We start from the raw sequence: 20,170 nt of genomic DNA, 5'->3' as shown, positions 1-20,170 counted from the left end.
AGTCTTCCTTAATTTGTGATTCAGTGATGCCCATGACAGCTGTCTGATGGTAGATCCGGCCCTGTCCAGAGTTTGTTTTGCTTGTTGCAATATTTATCTTGACACCATTTTATAGATGGCTGGATGCTGGGAGGGGGCTTTACAGAAGGATGTGCTATTAATTGAGAAGAGGTTAAATTATTATTTAATAAGGTTTATGAATAGTGTATAAAACCATGGTGGGATTATGGTGCAAATGTATAAAGTATGGTCTAGTTGTCAGTTGCAAACTGATTGACATCACCGGCATATTATTGTCTTATGCACTGAGAAGTACAGAAGTCTGATCCTAAGTATAAAAATTGTATGGCTAGACCCTCATCCTGTGTTCTCAAACCACAGTGCTAAATATGGGAATCCAAAAACTACACTAAATTAAGTTTTGCTTGTCTCAATTGTTACAATGGCAATGCAATAGTTAAATAAGATTGTGTCACATACCTCACAGGGTTATAATACTGTACTCCTAGAAATGTATTATTTCTTGCAATACTTCAAATGTCAATTAACATTGTAAATGTTCTACTGGTTTAAATGAACATTGAATCTGTATTAGAACATACTTGCAAGGCAGTGAAACGTTTTAGTATTCCTTTGTTTTAAAGTGTGAAGAAATTAAATGATGAAATAAAAAGAAAATTATGTGAATTTCATTGGTAAATCTTGGAGGTTGTATGTTGTTTGTTTTTACAAAGGATATCACTTGGCTATGCACTTTTATTGGTTTATTATTATAGATTTTACTACTGGGGATATTAGAGAAAATGTACTATGCATCTGAGAGAGATAAAGTACCAGTAAAGCAGATTTGAAAAATTATAGCTAGAATCGGATTCATTGACATGGACAACACCACCACTTTTCATTTATAGAAGCTTTAGTAAATACACCCCTCCGTTTTATCATTAACCGTGTCCTTTATTTAGTATGAAAAATCCATTAATATTTTCTGATCTTAATAGCTTTGCTACATTTTATGAATTATATCCCAAGTGAGGCTCATTTGGCATCAGAGACAAAAGACTGGTGCCAGCCTGTTAAGGAAATAAACAATAAATTAATAAAAATAAAAAAAAAACATGAGGTAGCACCAATTCATAAATCCATACAGGATGCTGTGATGCCGCTGCCAATTTTCATAGAACAAAAGCTTTTGTTCTGGAGATTTTACTTTGAAAACGCCTATCCACTTCCTTTCCCACTCATGGTTCTGCTAAGCATTGTGGCACTTTTGCTATATCCCGCACATATTACATTTCTGGATCCCGATTCTCACAAGCACCTGTTCATTAGCTAATATTCCCCTGCCAGCTATTTGAAATTTTTAGTAACTATTCATATGAAGAGACCATAAAGTCCTTCCTTCTGGGAAATCTATAGAGCAACGTCCCATCGATGATAGACTGTATTACACTGTACATACTACACAAACATACAGCATCCATTAATATTATTATGTTACAAATCGTACAAATGTGTTGCAACCAATATGACAAAGGGGGTTATTTTGATTCACTTGGAAAGGCACAATTACTCTCTAATGGACCATACCATATGCACTGCAGGTGAGGCTGATGAAACATGTGCAGAAAGAGTTAGATTTGGGTGGGGTGTGTACTTCAAAGTGATATCTATATTGCAGTGTAAAAATAAAGCAGCCAGTATTTACCCTGCACAGAAACAATAAAACACCCAAATCTAACTCTGCACATGTTACATCAGCCCCTCCTGCAGTGCATATGGTAATGTCCATAAGAGAGTGATTGCGCCTTTCTGAGTGAATCAGAATAACCCCCAAAGTATTTTATTAGGTAAATAGCTGAGGTACCCGCCACTGCTCGGGTTTGGTTGTGCAATTAGCATTACATGAACTTTATCCTTTTTTTTTTTAAGCTTAACCATTGGCCCTGCTCACGGTGTGTCCTCTTCCCCCTTTATGTTATGAAACTCTGCCAGATCTTGCATCCCTGACTCACTTTTTAGTGGCAAGACCCTTTTTAAGGCCTCTGGGATCCTGACGGTGTTGGTATTGCAGGTGTTAGTGGCTGTAAACCTAATCTGAACGAATCAATGTCCTCTACCCCCTTTATGTTATTCAACTTTGCCATATCTTGCTTTCCTGACCCACTTTGTGCAGTGGCCGAACCCATTTTGGGCCGCCGGGACACCCACATGGGTGCTAGTGGTGTCTTATCCAGTATCCTTTTTTCCAGATTGTAAGTCATACGTGTACCAAGTTTGGTATAAATTGCTCCAGGCATTCCAGAGTTATGCTTGAACATGCACACGTACATACTGTACATCCATTTCTATATATAGATTGTTTGCTATGAGCCTTATTAGAAAAATAAATATGCAAAATGCTTGAGACAGACACTCTTCTATTATAATGTAAAGTGATAGTTGGAAAATAATAGCACTGTGTTAGATATTTTTAGCTGCTGCCAATACTGATCTGGAGTGCTTAGGCTGGGGCCACACATTGCGTCCTGCTTGGCTAAATGGAGCCTGCACACAAGCTCCTATATGGCCGTCTACAAATATGCGGTGGCGTCGCAGCCACCGGATCCTACCGCAGCCTGCTGCGTTTAAACCGGACGGCGAGACGACCACGTTTCAAGGTGAGCACATACATTTCAAGGTAAGTGTTTACACAGTGCAGCTGCTGTACCGCACTGTGTTTCCCTTGAATCCAGTGATGTTCCCCTCCTCTAATCTCTCTTCCTCTCCTCTCCTCCCCAGCAGGGGGGACACTTGCTGCATGGTCCGGGTCTCCCACCAGGTGAGGAGGTCCAGGGACCCCTTGCAGCGGGGTGTGAGAGCGGTAAATGTTTTTAAAATGTCAAATGGCCATGGCTAGTCAGTCTCGGCTCCCTCCGTCATCACCCTGCCTCCTTGAGCTGGCTATGTTAGCAAGCGAGAGACAGGGGGCAGGCAGTCTAATGGCAGAGGAGGAGTGGAGAAGAGCTCCATTACAAGCCAAAGTCCCAGGGAGGAGGCAGCAATGCAAAATAGCTAAAAGTCCATCTCCCCCTGGGTGAAGAAAATAGCAGTTTAATACTGGTGTTTGAGTTTTTATTATTATATTTCCTTTACATGGGGGCTATAGATACCAGCGGGCCTTTATTGCCCCCACATGCTGCCTGTGGTTCTCCCAAGTACCAGCATGTGAGGAAGGCTTGCTGGGACCTGTAGTCCCACTTTGAAGGACAATAATACTGTATAAACTAGCTATCAACCCAGCACACACCGCTCAGTGCTTCAGCCCAGTAGAGCCCATTGCTGGTCTCTAAAATACAGGGTTCCCCATTCACTTTGTCCCCCATATTTTGGGGACCAGGGCCAGCTCCAAAAGCCTGGTGCTGTTTCTGAAAATACCCCTACTTATTTTATTCCTGCCAAAAACGGCATCAAGCTAAAATGCAATGTGCAGACACAAGAAGCTGCATCCTGCTAAACAGGATCCTGTTCAACTGCATTCTGCTAAAAGGCAATGTGTAGATACAAGAAGCTGCATTCTGCCAAATAGCTCCAGTTCAACTGCATCCTGCTAAAACGCAATATGTGGCTGCAGCCTTAGAGTTAACTTATTGCTTCACTGGACAGTTTGTATAGTTTAGCACATGCGTAATAGATCATAAGGCTAAACTGTCATTTATAGATTAATAGCAAAAGGATGATTCTTTATGAATGGCATATTTCTATTATTCCATTGTCTGAGCATTTCAGGTCATATACAAGATATTGCTCCGTAGGTTTTTAGGAAAATGTTGATGTTATAATTGGCTGCTTCACTTCGGAGTAATGTGGGAAATGTCTGCTTGCCATTAACAATGAATCAACATTGTGCTCTGGATTATGTGACATTGGGGCAGATGTATTAAGCCTTAACAAGAGATAAATGCAAGGGTGATAAAGAGAGATAAATGTCCAGCCAATCAGCTTCTTACTGACTTTTTTCAAACACAGCCTGTAACATGGCAGTTAGGAGGTGATTGGCTGGATGTTTATCTCTCTTTATCACCCTTGCATTTATATCTTGTTAAGGTTTAATACATCTGCCCCATACTGTGAACCTGCTAAGTGACCTGGAACATGGGATCTACTTGAAAACTGTGACCGTTATTTTCACCCACCCACTTTTTAGAAATCTTACTCCTAAGGGGGTTAAAAGGGGTAAACAATTCTGCCCAGCTCACCATTGGTTGAATAAATATAGCGGGGGAAAAAAATAATACATTATAAAGTAAAAAAATAAGAAAATAAAAGTTTACCTACATACAGATAGACCCGCAATCAGCCAGGCGGCGGGCCGGTGGACGGGGATGCGCAAGTAGCTCACTCGGTCACATGTGCGGCAAGGAGTGAGGACAGAAGGCTTCCCTGCCCATCTCTGTTTCAGGAGACAGGCAGGGAGCAGGGGCAGAACGGGCAGTGAGCAGGGAAATGAGCAGAGGGCTTACAGGAGAATGCGAGCACGTGCGCCCCATTCTGTCTGACTCCGGCGGCTCCATCTGTACATATAAGACCAATTTTTTTTTACATAATTGCACTTTGAATAACTTTTACTTATACTTTTACATATTTTTTCTCACAACATTTCCTTCTGCCACCTTATCCCCCCCCATCCATTAGGCAGAGCCAGGGCCAGTGGTGGGGTTTTCTTTTGGCACCCCTTCAAATTACTGTACTGTAATTACTGTTCGGGGCCAAGGTGGAGTTTGAACTAGTTCCACCTCATCATTACCATCTCCGTTCCACCCCATTCCCCCCACACACACTTTAACCCCTGAATTACATTACACTGTAGCAAATAATTTGTAGCCTGAACCAATCTGGCAGCCTGCCACCTTACAGTGAATTCCATACAGCAGATACAGTGCACACAGCCCAAGAGGTAGAAAACATAGAGAGTGGAGGGGGCCCTTATCATCTGAATGAATGTTACATCATGTAAAACTACTACATGGCATAATGTGACCCTTGAAGTGGTATCATTTAAAGGGGGGGGGGGGCGGGCAGGGGGCACTGTGTAACATAATGTGAACTATGGTAGTGCAACATTATGCGAACTGCGGCCAATTGTGCCATAGTGTGAATGGGGAACTACAATGCAGTATAATGTAAACTGTGGGCATGGCATTGTGGCATATTGCAAACTATGGGCAGTGTGGCATACTAGGAATTGTGGCACATTATGGCACAATGTAAACAAGTTCAATACTATACAGCAGGACAGACCAACCTGTGGCTCGCCAGATGTTGTGAAACTACAAATCCCAGCATGCCTTGCCACAGTTTTAACACTCCCTTATAGCAAAACTGAGGCGAGGCATGATGGGATTTGTAGTTTGACAACATCTGGAGAGCCACAGTTTGGCCAGGCCTGCTATACAGTATAATGAACATCGGAAAGAGGTGTCTATCAAAGTATCAGACACCCTAAACTTTTCGTTTAGCTACGCCCCTGCGTACACTACATTAGTTTTATTAAAATATTTTGGCCTTTTGAAAAAAGTATACAGTGTATATATACTGAGAGAGAAAGAAAAAAGGTAGAGTAAGAGAGTAAGGGGAGAGAAAAAGGGGAGAAGAAAGGAAAGAGAGAGAGAGAGAGAGAAGAGAACGTGAAAGGAAAGAGGAGAGAGATAGAGAAAGTGAAAGAGCAAGAAAGGGGAATGGGAGAGAGGCACATAGAAAGATGGGGACAAAAAGAGTGACGAGGACAATGCCAGATTAACAATGTGGCAGACGGAGTTGCAGCTCCGGGTCCCCACATAAAAATAGACCCATCACTGTCATAGCATGATGATCACCAGCTAGACACCTGCTTGCTGACCACATGGTCACATAAATCATAACTATGAAAATTGCATTTCTATTTTACACATTTATGTAATTTTTATACTTGTATTTATTAATAGAGATACTGGGGCTTATAGTATATGGGTTCTACATGCCTACATGGCACTGGCCTCACCTCCTCTATTTCTCATAATGGGTCCTTGAATATTCTCAACTCCAGGTCCATTAGGCCCTTAATCCAGTCCGAGAAGCGGAGGAAAGAGAATGAAAGAAAATGTGGGCAAAGAGTGAGAGAAGAGAAGAGAGAGGGAGAAAGAAAGAAAAGGAGAGAGAGAGAGAGAATAAGAAAGGAAATTAGAGAAAAAAAAAAAAGATAATGAGAGAGAGAAATAGAAAGGAGTAATGAGAGCAAAAGGAGTGAAAAAGAGATAATGGAGGGAGAGATAATAAAAAAAGGAGAGCAGAGATGGAGAAGAGAGAGAATAGAGAAATAAATTAAGAAAAAAGTAGAGCAGAGGCAAAGAAAAAGATTAGGATGCGAGAAAAAAAGTAAAGGAGAGTATTTACAGTTTCTTCTATAGCGCAGCAGATTCCGTTGCGCTTTACAAATGTTGACAACACTGAACGAACAAACTGGGTAAAACAGACAGACATAGAGGTTGGAGGGCCCTGCTGCAAGCTTACAATCTAGAGAGTAGAGAGAGAGAGAGAGAGAGAGAGAGAGAGAGAAAAAGAAAAGAAGAGCGAAAAGAAGGAGGAAGACAGAAGAGAGTAAGAGAAAGGAAGAAAAAAGAAAGAGAAAGGCATCCTTGTGTATATCTCCCCTCCTCCGATATAGATATGACTGGGTTCCTTACCCACCCTTTTCGCAATATAAGCTGTACTATGTACCAAAAGCAGCCTCAGATCCCTAGTCATCAGCGACAGTTGAGAAGCTTTTCCTGTCCACTCCTTGAAGGAGCAGGTTCCTGCATTGGTAGCTCCAGTAACAGAAGGCCCCATTATCACCTCCTGGAAGCAGTGGGTAAGCAGCATGTTGTTATTGGTTGCAGCGGTTGCTATATTATTTCACCCTGGCAACAGTGGCAATAGTAGAGGGGGAGAAGACATGAGGGGAGTGGTTGGACCATCTACACAGCCTCCTGCATTGTTACTGCCCGCAGCATACTGTTAGTACTAACTAAAATGGCAAAATGTTGGGGGAAGTGGCACGGGCCTGTGTGTCCGTCCCCCCCCTTCCCCACTGTGTGTGTGTGCACCAGGTATTATTTTGAGATTTGATGGCTAAAGATACAAGATGGGGGACTTGTTTGCTGGGGACAAACAAGCAGTGGAGACATGATGGCTGAAGACACAAGGTGGGGGAGACTTGATAGCAGAATACACCTTGGTGGCTGGAGATACAAGGTGGGATGACTTGATGGCTAGAGACAGACAAGGAGGGAAGACTTGATGAATGAGACACACAATAAAGAGATATTTGATGGCTGGAGACACACAAGGGGGAGATATTTAATGGCTGTAGACATAAGGTGGGGGAGATGGCTTGAGACACTCCTCTGCCACCCCAGTCTCTCACTGTCATAAGGCCTCACCCATTTAGTAAGGAAATACCCCTTTCTCAAATGCAACATATGGAGAGGAGGCCCCAGTGTGACCTAGGATATCAAATTGGTCATAGCCAGCCATGAGTAAAGGATGTCATCCTTCTTCTTGGTTGTCAAAGTCTATAGATAGGGGAATTATTTTTTGGTGTCTCCATGCCTTAACAATTTCCCACAGTAGATCCAGCCATTATTTTTTTTTTTGGCAATCTGTATTATCCCAGTAGTCAAACTTTAGTTTCCAACCTATTTGCAATTCATGCATAAGCTTTAAATATTATCAGCCTGAAGTGTAGATTTGAGATTCTGAGAACAGTCAATTAAAGATAAGGCATACCTAATGATATTGACATTATAATAACACTTTATATAGATAAGATAAGCCAGGCTCATTTTGGGTATATAAAACAGTGAAGGGAATGTACTGCACAGGTATCCAGTAGAACAAGGTGATCTTCAACATGAAGTGTCTAATTCTTGCTCTCGTTTGTCTCCAGCTCTCAGAGGGGATCATTAAGTGAGTATATACATTTGTATTTTTATAGTAAGCTCATCTCTTGCTAAACGAGCAAACCATGGGCAATTTTTTGCTGAAATTTGCTGAATATTGTCATTATTGATGTGGTTTTGTCTTGTACTAAGAATAAGATGGAGGGGTGCAGCATCACTTGAGAGTACAGAACACTTCAGAAAAATGGGCAGTAAGGTTATGGAAACATCTATAGTTTTAGTTGGTGGTTAAGTTCTGTCTCATTACAACATTAGATAGATGCATGACTGCTAGTATATAGAGATGTTCCTTACACCAAATAGACACTTTGGGGTCTATGTACTAAACCTTTGAGAGAGATAAACTGGAGTGAGGTATCAGCCTTCCAGCAGCTGGTTACTGCTCCAGCTCCACACACCTGGTATGTAGTTTTATATTCTCGTTGGCGGATTGCTCTGCCTCCTGAACTCTGATCCCCTAGTCCCCAATACCATTTGGTAGGTGGGATTCTTTAATTCCATTAAAAGCTAAGAAATCTAGTTCCAGGAACTGGAGATATCTGCAGTCAAGCAAGCTGTCCTCCCACCAGAAAATTATGAATAATAAGCCCACTCCACTATACACCCCTCCTCTGCCTATTAAACATCCTCTACCACCCTGGAAGTTATGTATCAGGGCCCCTTCATTCAGCCCAATACCCCCTTCTCCCACCTCATCTCCCACCATCTGTGTAGTAAAGGGGTAATTAGTGGAAATTACTGATCCAGGCCCTACATGCTGAGCGGTTGATATAATACCCCCTACCAGTCGCGGGACATCAAAGCTTCCCCCACCCCTACCACTGGAGGATCGGTAGGGGCCACAATACATTGCTATGCCCAGGGGTCTACACTGCTGTTGATGCCCCTGTATGTGTATATATAGATATGTGTATGTGTGTGTGTATATATATGTATGCACATATATATATATATATATATATATATATATATATATATGTTATTATTATTTATATACAATTGGTCTATCTATAATACTTTAACTGACCTGGCATATACTGGGTCACATAAGTGTCCATCTCCGTGCTTTGCTCCGCCCGTCTGGAAACCCCCTTCTGAAAATCCTGCGTTTGCCCCTGAAGCCCAGTACAATAACAGGTAATCAACAGATAGGTGAAGTCTTGGATGAAATGATAAGGCATTAGCTGTGATTATTAGACAATAAAACCACATTTACATTACTCTTTTCGTTTGCTTCCAGGTTGAGTAAACTAGTACCAGTGAACAGTAAAAGGTAGAATGCACTGTTTAGTATATATGCAACTATGCATTAACACTTAGCAGCAGATAAACCATTGGGCTGATTCAGATCTAATCGCACAGCTGCATTTTCGCAGTGCGGATGCGTGAGCCATTTGTCCGAAGGAAGCCTGCGATTGCTAGGTGTTTGGGGGCAGAAACGCATAATTTTCTGGGAGTGTCCTAGAAAACACAGGTGTTCTCTGGCTGTTGGGAGGAAGGGCCGCTGACATCATCAGCGGCCTCCTTCTCCACACGGCCATCATAGCGCTGAGTAAGTCAAGACTTACTCTGTGCTGCAAGCAGGGGAAAAATTGCTCGATGGTGAGTGATGTTCTCCTTGTGTGCACGGCTGCGGGGGATAGTTCAGCGACAGAAAAGGATGGAAGAAACTAAAATGTGGAATGTATATATCTTTGCTCAAGCTATTACTTGTACTGTAATTAATGCTTGTACTATGAACACTATTCGATGATCACTGTTACAAATATTTAAACAAGGTAATCATAAACCAAATAGTCCAATCATTACCTATAAATACATTTTATTAGGTCCTTAACAGTAATATAAAAACTGTTATGTCTTAAGTTGCTATGAATTTATTTTTAGTGTTCAGACTATTATGAATCATTGCGTCATTGAAAAAACACTTGCTTGCAAAACAAATTAGTCCTATTTTAATTAGTTTTACACAAGTAAGCATACTGTAGGATTTACTCATATGTAGGATTTGCTCATTTACTCAAGTCATTGCCATACATGCATGTTTAAAGCTGGGCTCTTTAATTAATCAATGTAATACTGATTATCCAACCATTTTACCTGTAATGGATAGTAAACTTCCTATTATAAACGTATGACAATCTAAAAGTGCATAACTAATCTGCTAAAAAAGAAAACATGAGTTATATCATTGCAAGCCACAGACCGAGAACATACTGTATTATGAACAAACCATTTTGGGGGAAATTTACTAAGATGGAAGTTCTATTTCACATGGGAATGGGCAGCCAATCAAAAGCTAACATTTCTATGGGCAGCCAATCAAAAGATAATTCTTATTTATTTAGCACCTTCTAGAATATAATAGATAGTATCTGATTGGTTGCCCATAGCAACATTTCATGTGAAATAGACTCCCATCTTTGTATTTAGTGTGAGTTTTAATATATAGTCATCATAAATCTATTCTCAATAACAAACTTAGCTAATAAAAAAGATAATTTAATTAAATTCCATTTTATGCCCTATAAAAAAACTAAAATCTACAATAAAACATCTTGGCTTCAAACCCTACAAGCATCAACAACCCATAATGAACAGCAATATGTTTATTGGTTGGTAAGGAGAGATAGCTACTGTACATACAAGGAGATATTTAAACTGCAGCAAATGTCAAGAACATATGAACATTAATCAGGTACAGGATTCAACATGTACCTTGTATATCACTTAGATAGGAGACTGTGCTCCTGGCTTCACAGTCTAGAACAGGCATGTCCAAACTGTGGCCCTCCAGCTGTTGAGAAACTACACATCCCAGCATGCCACAGTTTTAGCTAGGCTAGGGATGTGTAAAAAGCTGGCAAGGCATAATGGGACTTGTAGTTTCACAACAGCTGGAGGGCCATCATTTTGACATGCCTGGTCTAGAACCTGAATTTAAAATGAGTGTCTCTCGGTGTCAATATAAAAACCTAGCAAGAGGTCATATCAGTTTATTATAATTAAGAAACTTAGTTAGGGCAAGTCTGTATATCGAAACTAGTCTGTCATCTTGTAAAATCTGTACCTGTACAAATGTGCCACACTAATTGCCTGTACGTGTTATGTCATGGAACACATCGGAATTTAATTAAAAACATTTGCACATTGTTGATAATGTTTACACTTTACTAAGATTCTCTGTATTCGCTCCACTCATAGTGGTTTCCTTTTTACCAAGATGACTATAGCTGGCCACACACTAGACCAGTTAACATCTAACCATTCACCTATTTTGTTGGTAGAACAAATATCTGAAAATGAGAGGGAGCAAATGACAATCTACAATTTGCATTATATACCCCCCCCCCTCCCCCTCCAAAAAAAAAAAAAAAAAAAAACAGACCAAAACTGTTGTTCAGGAAAGGCCGGTGGAAAAGGGGTATTAGAGAAAAATATTTTTTTTTTTTAAATCACTTTATTGTAAAGACATCTGGTAAGTTTTTTTTTTTTTGGGGGGGGGATCTGCAACACAGTTCAAAATTCAAATAGGGGAGGCAATGCAACTGCAGCCAACTGCCATTTCAAACGGACAAACTGGCAGATGGTGTTTCTCTCCTATTTGATTTTTTGATTGACTTTCTGCCTAAACATTTTCAATTTACAAAGTTGGCTCATACCTGTTTCAGAAAATAATGTACAAATAAATTGTTTTATTTTTCCCTGCAGAGTCCCCCTGAAGAGATTTAAGCCCATGAGGGAAGTGATGAAGGAACATGGTATCAAAGCCCCAGTGGTTGATCCGGCTTCAAAGTATTTCAGCAACTATGCCACTGCTTTCGAGCCTTTGGCTAACTACATGGATGTGAGTTGCAAACAACAATAATCAGCATTTACCTGTATGTAGCATTCATCACTGCAAAACATTTATTATTATTATCTGCATCATAAGTTTTCAAACATGGTCCTCAGGACCCCAAGTGGAAATAATTAGCTCCACCTGTAGATCTTTTAAAATGTGTCAGTGAGTAATGACTGCACCTGTGCACTTGCTGGATAATGTGGAAAACATAAACTGTGTTTGGTCCTGAGGACCAATGTTCTTTACAACAACCAAACCAAAACGTTATGTAAATATTCTAAAGCACTTGGTTTTCAATATATACTGTAGTTCCTGAGTGTAGGAGAAGGTACTACGCATGGAGTACTGCTTTATGATATAAAAGCCAATAACCTAACTGGAATACATGCCTAGCTAACCTAATATTTAAACTTAGTGTTTCCAATAAGGCTTCTGTAATACAGAGTAATTGTTCAAATACATATTTATAGCATCACAAATGTTTCCATTCTGACAGATGTCTTACTATGGAGAGATCAGCATAGGAACACCTCCTCAGAACTTCCTGGTCCTGTTTGACACTGGATCTTCCAACTTGTGGGTGGCCTCAACCTACTGTCAAAGCCAGGCCTGCAGTAAGTAATGAATACCTCCAGTAACATCAATTGTGCTGTCTCTAATGCACAGGTTCTCCAACTCAGTCTTCAGGACATAACCTGGCCTCATGCTATCCAATAGCGGCAATAATTTCTGTTTTAAGACACAGAGGGCCAGATGCACTAAGTTTCAAAAGTGATAAAATGGAGAGTGATAAACAGACAGCCAATCAGCTCCTGTCTGACATTTTTCAAACACAGTCTGTGACATGGCAGGTAGGAGCTGATTGGCTGGCTGTTTATCACTCTGCATGTTATCACTTTTGAAGCTTAGTGCACTGCATCTGACCCACAGACCATTTCTGCTGCTTTCTCCACCCCTAAATGGCATTAGCCTATCAATCGCCGACAGCCTGATCCTATACATGTGCAGTACAGATCCAGCAAATGCGCAAAGTATCTGTACTTTGCAGCATTCTATGCTACAGTGTTGGGACCTGAACCAGGCCCAGAGTGTGGTCTAGTGTGCAGTGGTGGTGAGGGGGGGGGGGGGGGTACTACTTACCTGCCCAGGGCTGCTAGCAGGACAGGGAGGGGCTTAGCAGGGGCATGGGTCCGCTGACCCCCCTCCCACTTATACGTATACTCAAGGTCTGGGCCATCTTCCCAGTGGTATCTTGGGGAATATGGCACATTGAAAGCAAAGGCTCTGAAACTGTCTTTATGCTCTCAGTTTTTTTGTATTATTATTATTATTATTATTATTTTATTATATGTTTTTATATTAAAAGATTGATTGTAAGTGAGCTGTGCACACAAGAAGAACTGTCCACTATAATAGATTAGGTGAGACTGTGTTTAATTTTAAACTAGTTATCAACCCATCAAAATGACAGAGCAACATAACAGTAATGTCAGTGCAAACAGCTGTGCATACATCAATGGTACAACACCAGAATTGCTCTGTTGGGCGTCATCTGGCCGACGGCATGCACAAGACTTTAATTCCACCCATAGCGGCAAGGAGCATCATTACCCTTTTATTATATAGGATCATTCTGTATAATAAGATACAAAAATGTCTTGGAACTTATCTGTTCCTAGTATAGGTAATGACTAATTTCATAAATCAAAATGAAAATGAGTCATTAAACATGTTGCAAGAGTCCAAATAATTTGCATGCACAGTAGCTTTTTGGAATTTTACTATGTTTAAATGAGTGCATGCTGGGAAAGCATACAGAAAGGTAGTTATAGTGTGTGGCATAATGTATTACCTAGTGCTTACACAAGACGGAATAGCGGATAATGTGGTGATCTAAGGACTTCTGCGGCTGCAACTATAAAAACCTATTGTAACATTTGTTTACAATACTTTCTGTGTTCAATACAGTACAGCGGTGGTCCTCAACCGCGGTCCTCAAGGCACTTCAACAGTTTTATGGCTATCCAGGCTTATGTGACTTCATTTGTACCTTAGTCAGCTTGATTTGTGAATAAGCAGGGATAGCCATAAAACCTGGTCTGTTGGTGTGCCTTGAAGACCGCGTTTGAGGAACACTGCAGGAAAGTACAGTAAGTCATTTGCTACTACTGGCAAATCAAAACTACCATGTTCACTTCAATCTGATTGTGCACCTGTTTTAAATACATAAGTTAGTTGTCACCACCATCTTAGATTTTACAATTTTTTTAAATGTTTTCCTAAGGACAATAGTTATTTGTAGAATATGGCACAGATCACCTGAGAATCTGCTAGCACGTGAAACACTTCTCTTGTGATAATGTAATTTATGGCTTGAACGAATCGCTGGTCTGCTTATTCTAATATTGTCTTAATGACCTTCATATTTACTTATGTTTTTATTTCTCTAGCAAACCACCCTGTGTTTAACCCCAGCCAGTCTTCCACCTATACCTCCAACCAGCAGCAGTTCTCTCTTCAGTACGGCACTGGCAGCCTGACTGGAATTTTGGGATATGATACTGTGTCTGTAAGTGTACATTTACATTTTGGGAAACACGTTAGAGGGTACCGAATAATGCCCCCTTCAGGAGCTGTGAAAACTGTAGTCAATGTAACACGCTAGAGCTGGGGACATGCATGAGCTTTTAACTTCTGAAATATTCAGTTGTGACAACAAAACAGTATTATGTGTTATTAATGTGAGATGTATCACATTTTGGACAGAAATAAAGTTCAGAGAGTACCTACCAATCAATCAATCAATCAATCAATCAATCAAACACAGATTGTAAAATGACAGTTAGACACTGATTGGTTGATACCCTGGGAGAAATTTAATAGGATGAGCTATTCAGAAAGAGAGAGATTTGGTAAGAAATCTCCAGGTTTTTTTAAAAGCGGCAATCATTTACACTGCAAAACCAGTTTGATTTTGAAGTGTAATAGAGGCTACACACCGTGAGATATGCACTATTTTTCTATTCGATTTTGCTGGTATTGTGGGTATCCATAAACCTGACTGGAGGCCCAATCCTCCAGTCAGGTTTATAGTTATCCACAATACCAGTTTCTCTATGGATTACAAAATGGGAGATCAAGCCTAACCATAAAGAGGGAGCATCAATAGGAACAAGCGGGACTGTTACTAAGTATAACCTCCCATTGTCCTTCTAACAAATCCATTTGTGCATAACATATTTTATATATTCTTCAAAAGGAGAATATTTTATCCTTTACCATTTATTAAATTGTTCAGTAGATATTCTTTTTTTAGTAATAAATTTTATTTTATGTGATACCCAATTGATCATTCTGTTGTGACTTTTTTTAGACAGCGCTCAACCACCATCTTTGGTTTTGTTTCTACATATAAAAGTGTGTATATTATTCAGTTTTGTATTCCACTATAGAGCACTTTAAGCCTAATTTACATTAATAAAAGAATAAAACATACATCCAGTTCCTAGATATTTTGAATTCATAGACTTTGTTTTCTCAATTTATACAGATCCAAAATGTAGCTATTTCACAACAAGAGTTTGGCTTGAGTGAAACTGAACCTGGCACCAACTTTGTGTATGCCCAGTTTGATGGTATCCTGGGTCTGGCCTATCCATCCATTGCTGAAGGAGGAGCTACCACTGTGATGCAGAACATGATTCAACAGGGCCTTCTCAATCAGCCATTGTTTGGATTCTACCTGAGTGGGTAAGATTATGAGTTTTGTTTTCTTTTTATTCAATTATTATATGTTACTTTGTTTAATTTGAATATTTCTGCTTTGCCATAATTTTGTGTTTGTGATTTTCAGTCAGGAGAGTACTCAGAATGGCGGAGAAGTGGCTTTCGGAGGAGTTGACCAAAACTACTATTCAGGACAAATCTACTGGACCCCTGTCACATCTGAAACATACTGGCAAATTGGAATCCAAGGGTAGTTCCTAAAATCATATCTCTGGTTTATTTGGATGTAATACTGTTCTTTGTTCTGTTTCCCTTTTAATATGTTATATCAACAACCCAGTGTTAGATCATACAATTTGTAGCTTTACCTCTATAGTAGAAAAAGGGATTCATTTTTCTTATTTAGTAATGAATTTGCTTATGTATTCCTTTCAGGTTCGCTATTAATGGACAAGCAACTGGATGGTGTAGTCAAGGATGCCAGGGTATTGTGGATACTGGAACTTCTCTGTTGACTGCTCCTCAACAAATCTTCTCCTCACTTATTCAGTCCATTGGTGCCCAGCAAGATCAGAATGGACAGGTACTGTATGTGCGGAGAACGCTGGAACAGCATTGCCAATCAAAGGACTTTCAGGACACCTCCTTACTCCCTCTTCTTATTTCTTTCTCAATATGGATATAAACAAGACAGTTTAAAATAAGCTTTACTTTTTTCATATATGTTTAAGCAAACATTATGAATTAGTAGCCCTTCAATCAGACCTGGCCAAAAGGTATATAGCGATCTACTGGTAGCTCAAGGGGCATTCACCAATAGATCATGATCACCAACTTTTTAAAATACATTTAGCATTACTAAGTATAAGTGAACAAAAATAGATTCCAGGTCGCACAAGTCTGGCTACCCCTGCCTTAAATTATAGTATTCATTTTTATGTAAATGTTAGGCATTGTCATTTTTATTCTACAAAATCTGCAATATCAGCTGGCAACTGTCTCCAGCATTACAACCACATTTGGTGAGGCTAGAACAGTTATCTACCAGGTCATAAGTTTGCTGGCTACACATAGAATAAAAACACACACAATTTGCTTATAGAGGGACTGATTCCAGGCTACACACAATACCAATGCTGGGCGCAGTGAAGCAGCCGCCAGACTATTAACTAACCAGCCCCGCTCCTGCCACATAACTCCCATTCTCTAGTCCCTTCACTGGCTACCTGTAAAAGGGCGAATCATTTTCAAGAGTGGCTTACTCACTTTCAAGGCCCTACATGACCAGGGCCCAAGGTACCTGCAGCAGCTTCTGATTCCTTACTGTCCTACTCGATTACTTCGATCCGTTGAAGAAGGACTACTAACAGTACCCAGAATCTCCCTGAATTCATCTGGGGGTCGAGCTTTCAACTTTGTTGCTCCAAGTTTATGCAACTCTCTTCCTTGCGAGAAGCCCCCACTGTAGAATCCTTTAAAAACAGACTAAAGACGTACCTATTTACTCAAGCATTTTACTGATATCTACCTTTAAGCTTGTTGTGTATTTTGAGCTGTAAAGACAATGGTAAAGCACTTTGAGTCCTATTGGGAGAAAAGTGCTATATAAATATCATTATTATTATAAACCTGAGCATGTATCGAAGTCATGCATACAGTACATCCCAATTGTTAATGCACACAGTCGCAAAGCATAGTGTAGTGCACATTGGGATGTCTAATCAAACACACAGATATACTGGAGCAGATGTATTAACCCTGGTAAAGTGATAAAGCAGTGACAAAGGTGATAAGGCATCTGTGTTTGAAAAAAAATTACAGTTAGGAGTTTATTGGCTGGTGCATTATTACCTTCCATTTTATCACCACTATGTCACCACTCAGGGCCGCCACTAGGAATTGTGGGTCCCGGGACTGATCTTCTGTATGCCCCCCCATCGAGTACCATTACTTACCTAGCTGCGGCGGCGCAGCATCGCCTTTGTTCCTGCACGCCTCCACTCTCTGCATGCATTTCCTCGGGAGCGCGCACTGCACAGGGCAGCCTGCAGAGTGCCCAGCCCCTCTGTGCCCTCGGTTGCACTGTGTATTGTGTGTGTCTGGCTGGGGGGCCACGTTGTTGGGGAGGCGGTATGCGTCTGCAGGGGTGGGGTGGCACCGTACTGCTGTGGACAGCGTCCCAGGCCCCTCTAGAGGCTGGGGCCTGGGACAGCTGTACCCACAGCACCCCCCCTGTTGGCGGCCCTGTCGCCACTGCATCACTTTACAACTGCCCCACTGTGTCAGAGTTACTATAGAAGTAACAGCAAAAAAGTCAGAACCATGTTGCAATGCTGGTGGGACAGATTTAATATGTGCAGAGAGATTTATAGATGGGAGGGCCTTTTCCTAGCTTCATTCTAAATGTTGCTGTACAAGCAAATGCATTCTGCAGTCCAATGCAAACTCCTAACTAAATAAATATGTAAAAGGTCACTGATGTTAATTTAATATAAACAACCTTATTTTAAAGAGGATATTCATGACATTAATAACTTTATAAATAAAAGCCCCATAATGTGGCAGAACCTGTTCTCCAACTGAATCCCACTTATTGTTCCGCTTTATCAGTCATATTTGGTTTAAAGTGACGAAGAGTAGTTTTCCTTATTGTCCTCCAATTGGATTACTGGCAGGAAGTCTGCTGTGCGTAGTCAAATATCACCCTCCTGCAATTTAAAATGTATCTCTTTTAACTCTGGTGAGCTCTTGATACTTTTATATATGGTATATACTGTATTTGTGAATGGTATTTGTATATCTATTATTTATGCCTATTTGTTATTATGGTTTTGTAGTACATTAAGGTGTAATGGAACTACTCAAGTAATGAAAGTGTACCTTAGAACATTAATTAATTGATGATATTGAATCATATTTTTTTGAAGAAATTAAGAATAGCAAATTGATCAATAAAAGAACGTTAGATATTGTGTGAGATTTAGATCTATTGATCCTTTTATTTTTCCTATGACAGTATGCCGTGAACTGTGGTAACATCCAGAGTCTTCCTACTCTTAGCTTTACCATCAGTGGAACTTCTTTTCCCCTTCCTCCATCTGCATACATTCTTCAGGTAGGTTATCTTCTTCTCTTTAGAAGACCCCTCACTTTCTCCTACAATCTGAAATGCTGAGATCTTCCATTATCTGAATTAACAAGTCCTTTATATTTGAAAATCTCTTTCATAGAATGAAAGGAAAAAAACCTTAAACCTCAATTCCTTTGACACATTTATGTTGTGTTTTCCTCATATAGCAAAATGGATACTGCACTGTTGGTATTATGCCAACTTACCTGCCCTCTCAAAGTGGACAGCCTCTCTGGATCCTGGGTGATGTCTTCCTTCGGCAGTACTATTCTGTCTACGACTTGGGAAACAACCAGGTTGGGTTTGCTGCTGCTGCATAGACCTACTGACTGACCTACTGTATCTGCCTGCTTCGTCCAGGAGAATTACCTGCGTGTCACGATCTCTAAATGGTCACATGACAAGTCTCATTTAGCAAAATCTTTGGTAAATGTTTTAGATGCTTTGCCAGTAATAAAAGTAGTGTAATCAAAACTTTATTTGTCCATTGAGTTTGTTTAAAGTTGTTTTGTTGGTATATAAATGCAAATCAATTTCTGGTTGGAAGTTTTTTCTATTACAAGAAGTTTTGGACTTCTTGTAATAGAAAGAAATGCTGGACAGTCTGTGTGTGGTTGGTGGATGGAGCGAGACATGATGTCCCAGATGTGCTCAATTGGATTCAGGTCTGGGGAACAGGCAGACCAGTCCATAGCATCAATGCCTTCGTCTTGCAGGAACTGCTGACACACTCCAGCCACATGAGGTCTAGCATTGTCTTGCATTAGGAGGAACCCAGGGCCAACCGCACCAGCATATGGCCTCACAAGGGGTCTGAGGATCTCATCTCAGTACCTAATGGCAGTCAGGCTACCTCTGGCGAGCACATGGAGGGCTATGCGGCCCCCCAAAGAAATGCCACCCCACACCATTACTGACCCACTGCCAAACCAGTCAGCTGGAGGATGTTGCAGGCAGCAGAATGTTCTCCTTGGTGTCTCCAGACTCTGTCACATGTTCAGTGTGAACCTGCTTTCATCTGTGAAGAGCACAGGGCGCAAGTGGCAAATGCCAAACATCCTGCATGGTGTTGGGATGTAAGCACAATCCCCACCTGTGGACGTTGGGCCCTCATGGAGTCTGTTTCTGACCGTATGAGTTGACACATGCACATTTGTGGCCTGCTGGAGGTCATTTTGCAGGGCTCTGGTAGTGCTCACCCTGTTCCTCCTTGCACAAAGGCAGTGGTAGCGTTCCTGCTGCTCGGTTGTTGCCCTCCTACGGCCTCCTCAAAGTCTCCTGATGTACTGGCCTGTCTTCTGGTAGCGCCTCCATTCTCTGGACACTACGCTGACAGACACAGCAAACCTTCTTGCCACATTTCGCATTGATGTGCCATCCTGGATGAGCTGCACTACCTGAGCCACTTGTGTGGGTTGTAGACTCTGTCTCATGCTACCACTAGAGTGAAAGCACCGCCAGCTTTCAAAAGTGACCAAAACATCAGCCAGAAAACATAGGAGCTGAGAAGTG

The 20,170-nt window shown here is 40.8% G+C and overlaps 1 protein-coding gene across 1 annotated transcript; it reads left to right on the top strand.

Moving 5' to 3' along the window:
- Positions 1-7,909: 7,909 nt before the first annotated feature.
- On the top strand, positions 7,910-19,042 carry LOC146058887 (gastricsin-like). Its single transcript, XM_083171100.1, has 9 exons — positions 7,910-7,965; positions 11,670-11,805; positions 12,299-12,416; positions 14,253-14,371; positions 15,353-15,552; positions 15,656-15,778; positions 15,964-16,111; positions 18,545-18,643; positions 18,826-19,042. The coding sequence occupies exons 1-9, from the start codon at positions 7,910-7,912 to the stop codon at positions 18,976-18,978; spliced, it is 1,152 nt and encodes a 383-aa protein (XP_083027226.1). The 3' UTR covers positions 18,979-19,042.
- The last annotated feature ends 1,128 nt before the right edge of the window (positions 19,043-20,170 follow it).

This window comes from Crinia signifera, chromosome 2 (assembly GCF_055691185.1).
Source record: "Crinia signifera chromosome 2, ASM5569118v1, whole genome shotgun sequence".
Classification (NCBI taxonomy): Eukaryota; Metazoa; Chordata; class Amphibia; order Anura; family Myobatrachidae; genus Crinia; species Crinia signifera.
Note: the sequence above shows the minus strand (reverse complement) of the source record. Positions and strands in the feature narration are given on the sequence as shown.

Bases quoted from the DNA above. Each gene is read 5' to 3' on its own strand.
- LOC146058887 (XM_083171100.1), top strand. From the start codon at position 7,910: ATGAAGTGTCTAATTCTTGCTCTCGTTTGTCTCCAGCTCTCAGAGGGG. The intron at 16,112-18,544 runs GTACTGTATGTG...TTCCTATGACAG, and splicing joins AGCAAGATCAGAATGGACAG to TATGCCGTGAACTGTGGTAA. The intron at 18,644-18,825 runs GTAGGTTATCTT...TTCCTCATATAG, and splicing joins CATCTGCATACATTCTTCAG to CAAAATGGATACTGCACTGT.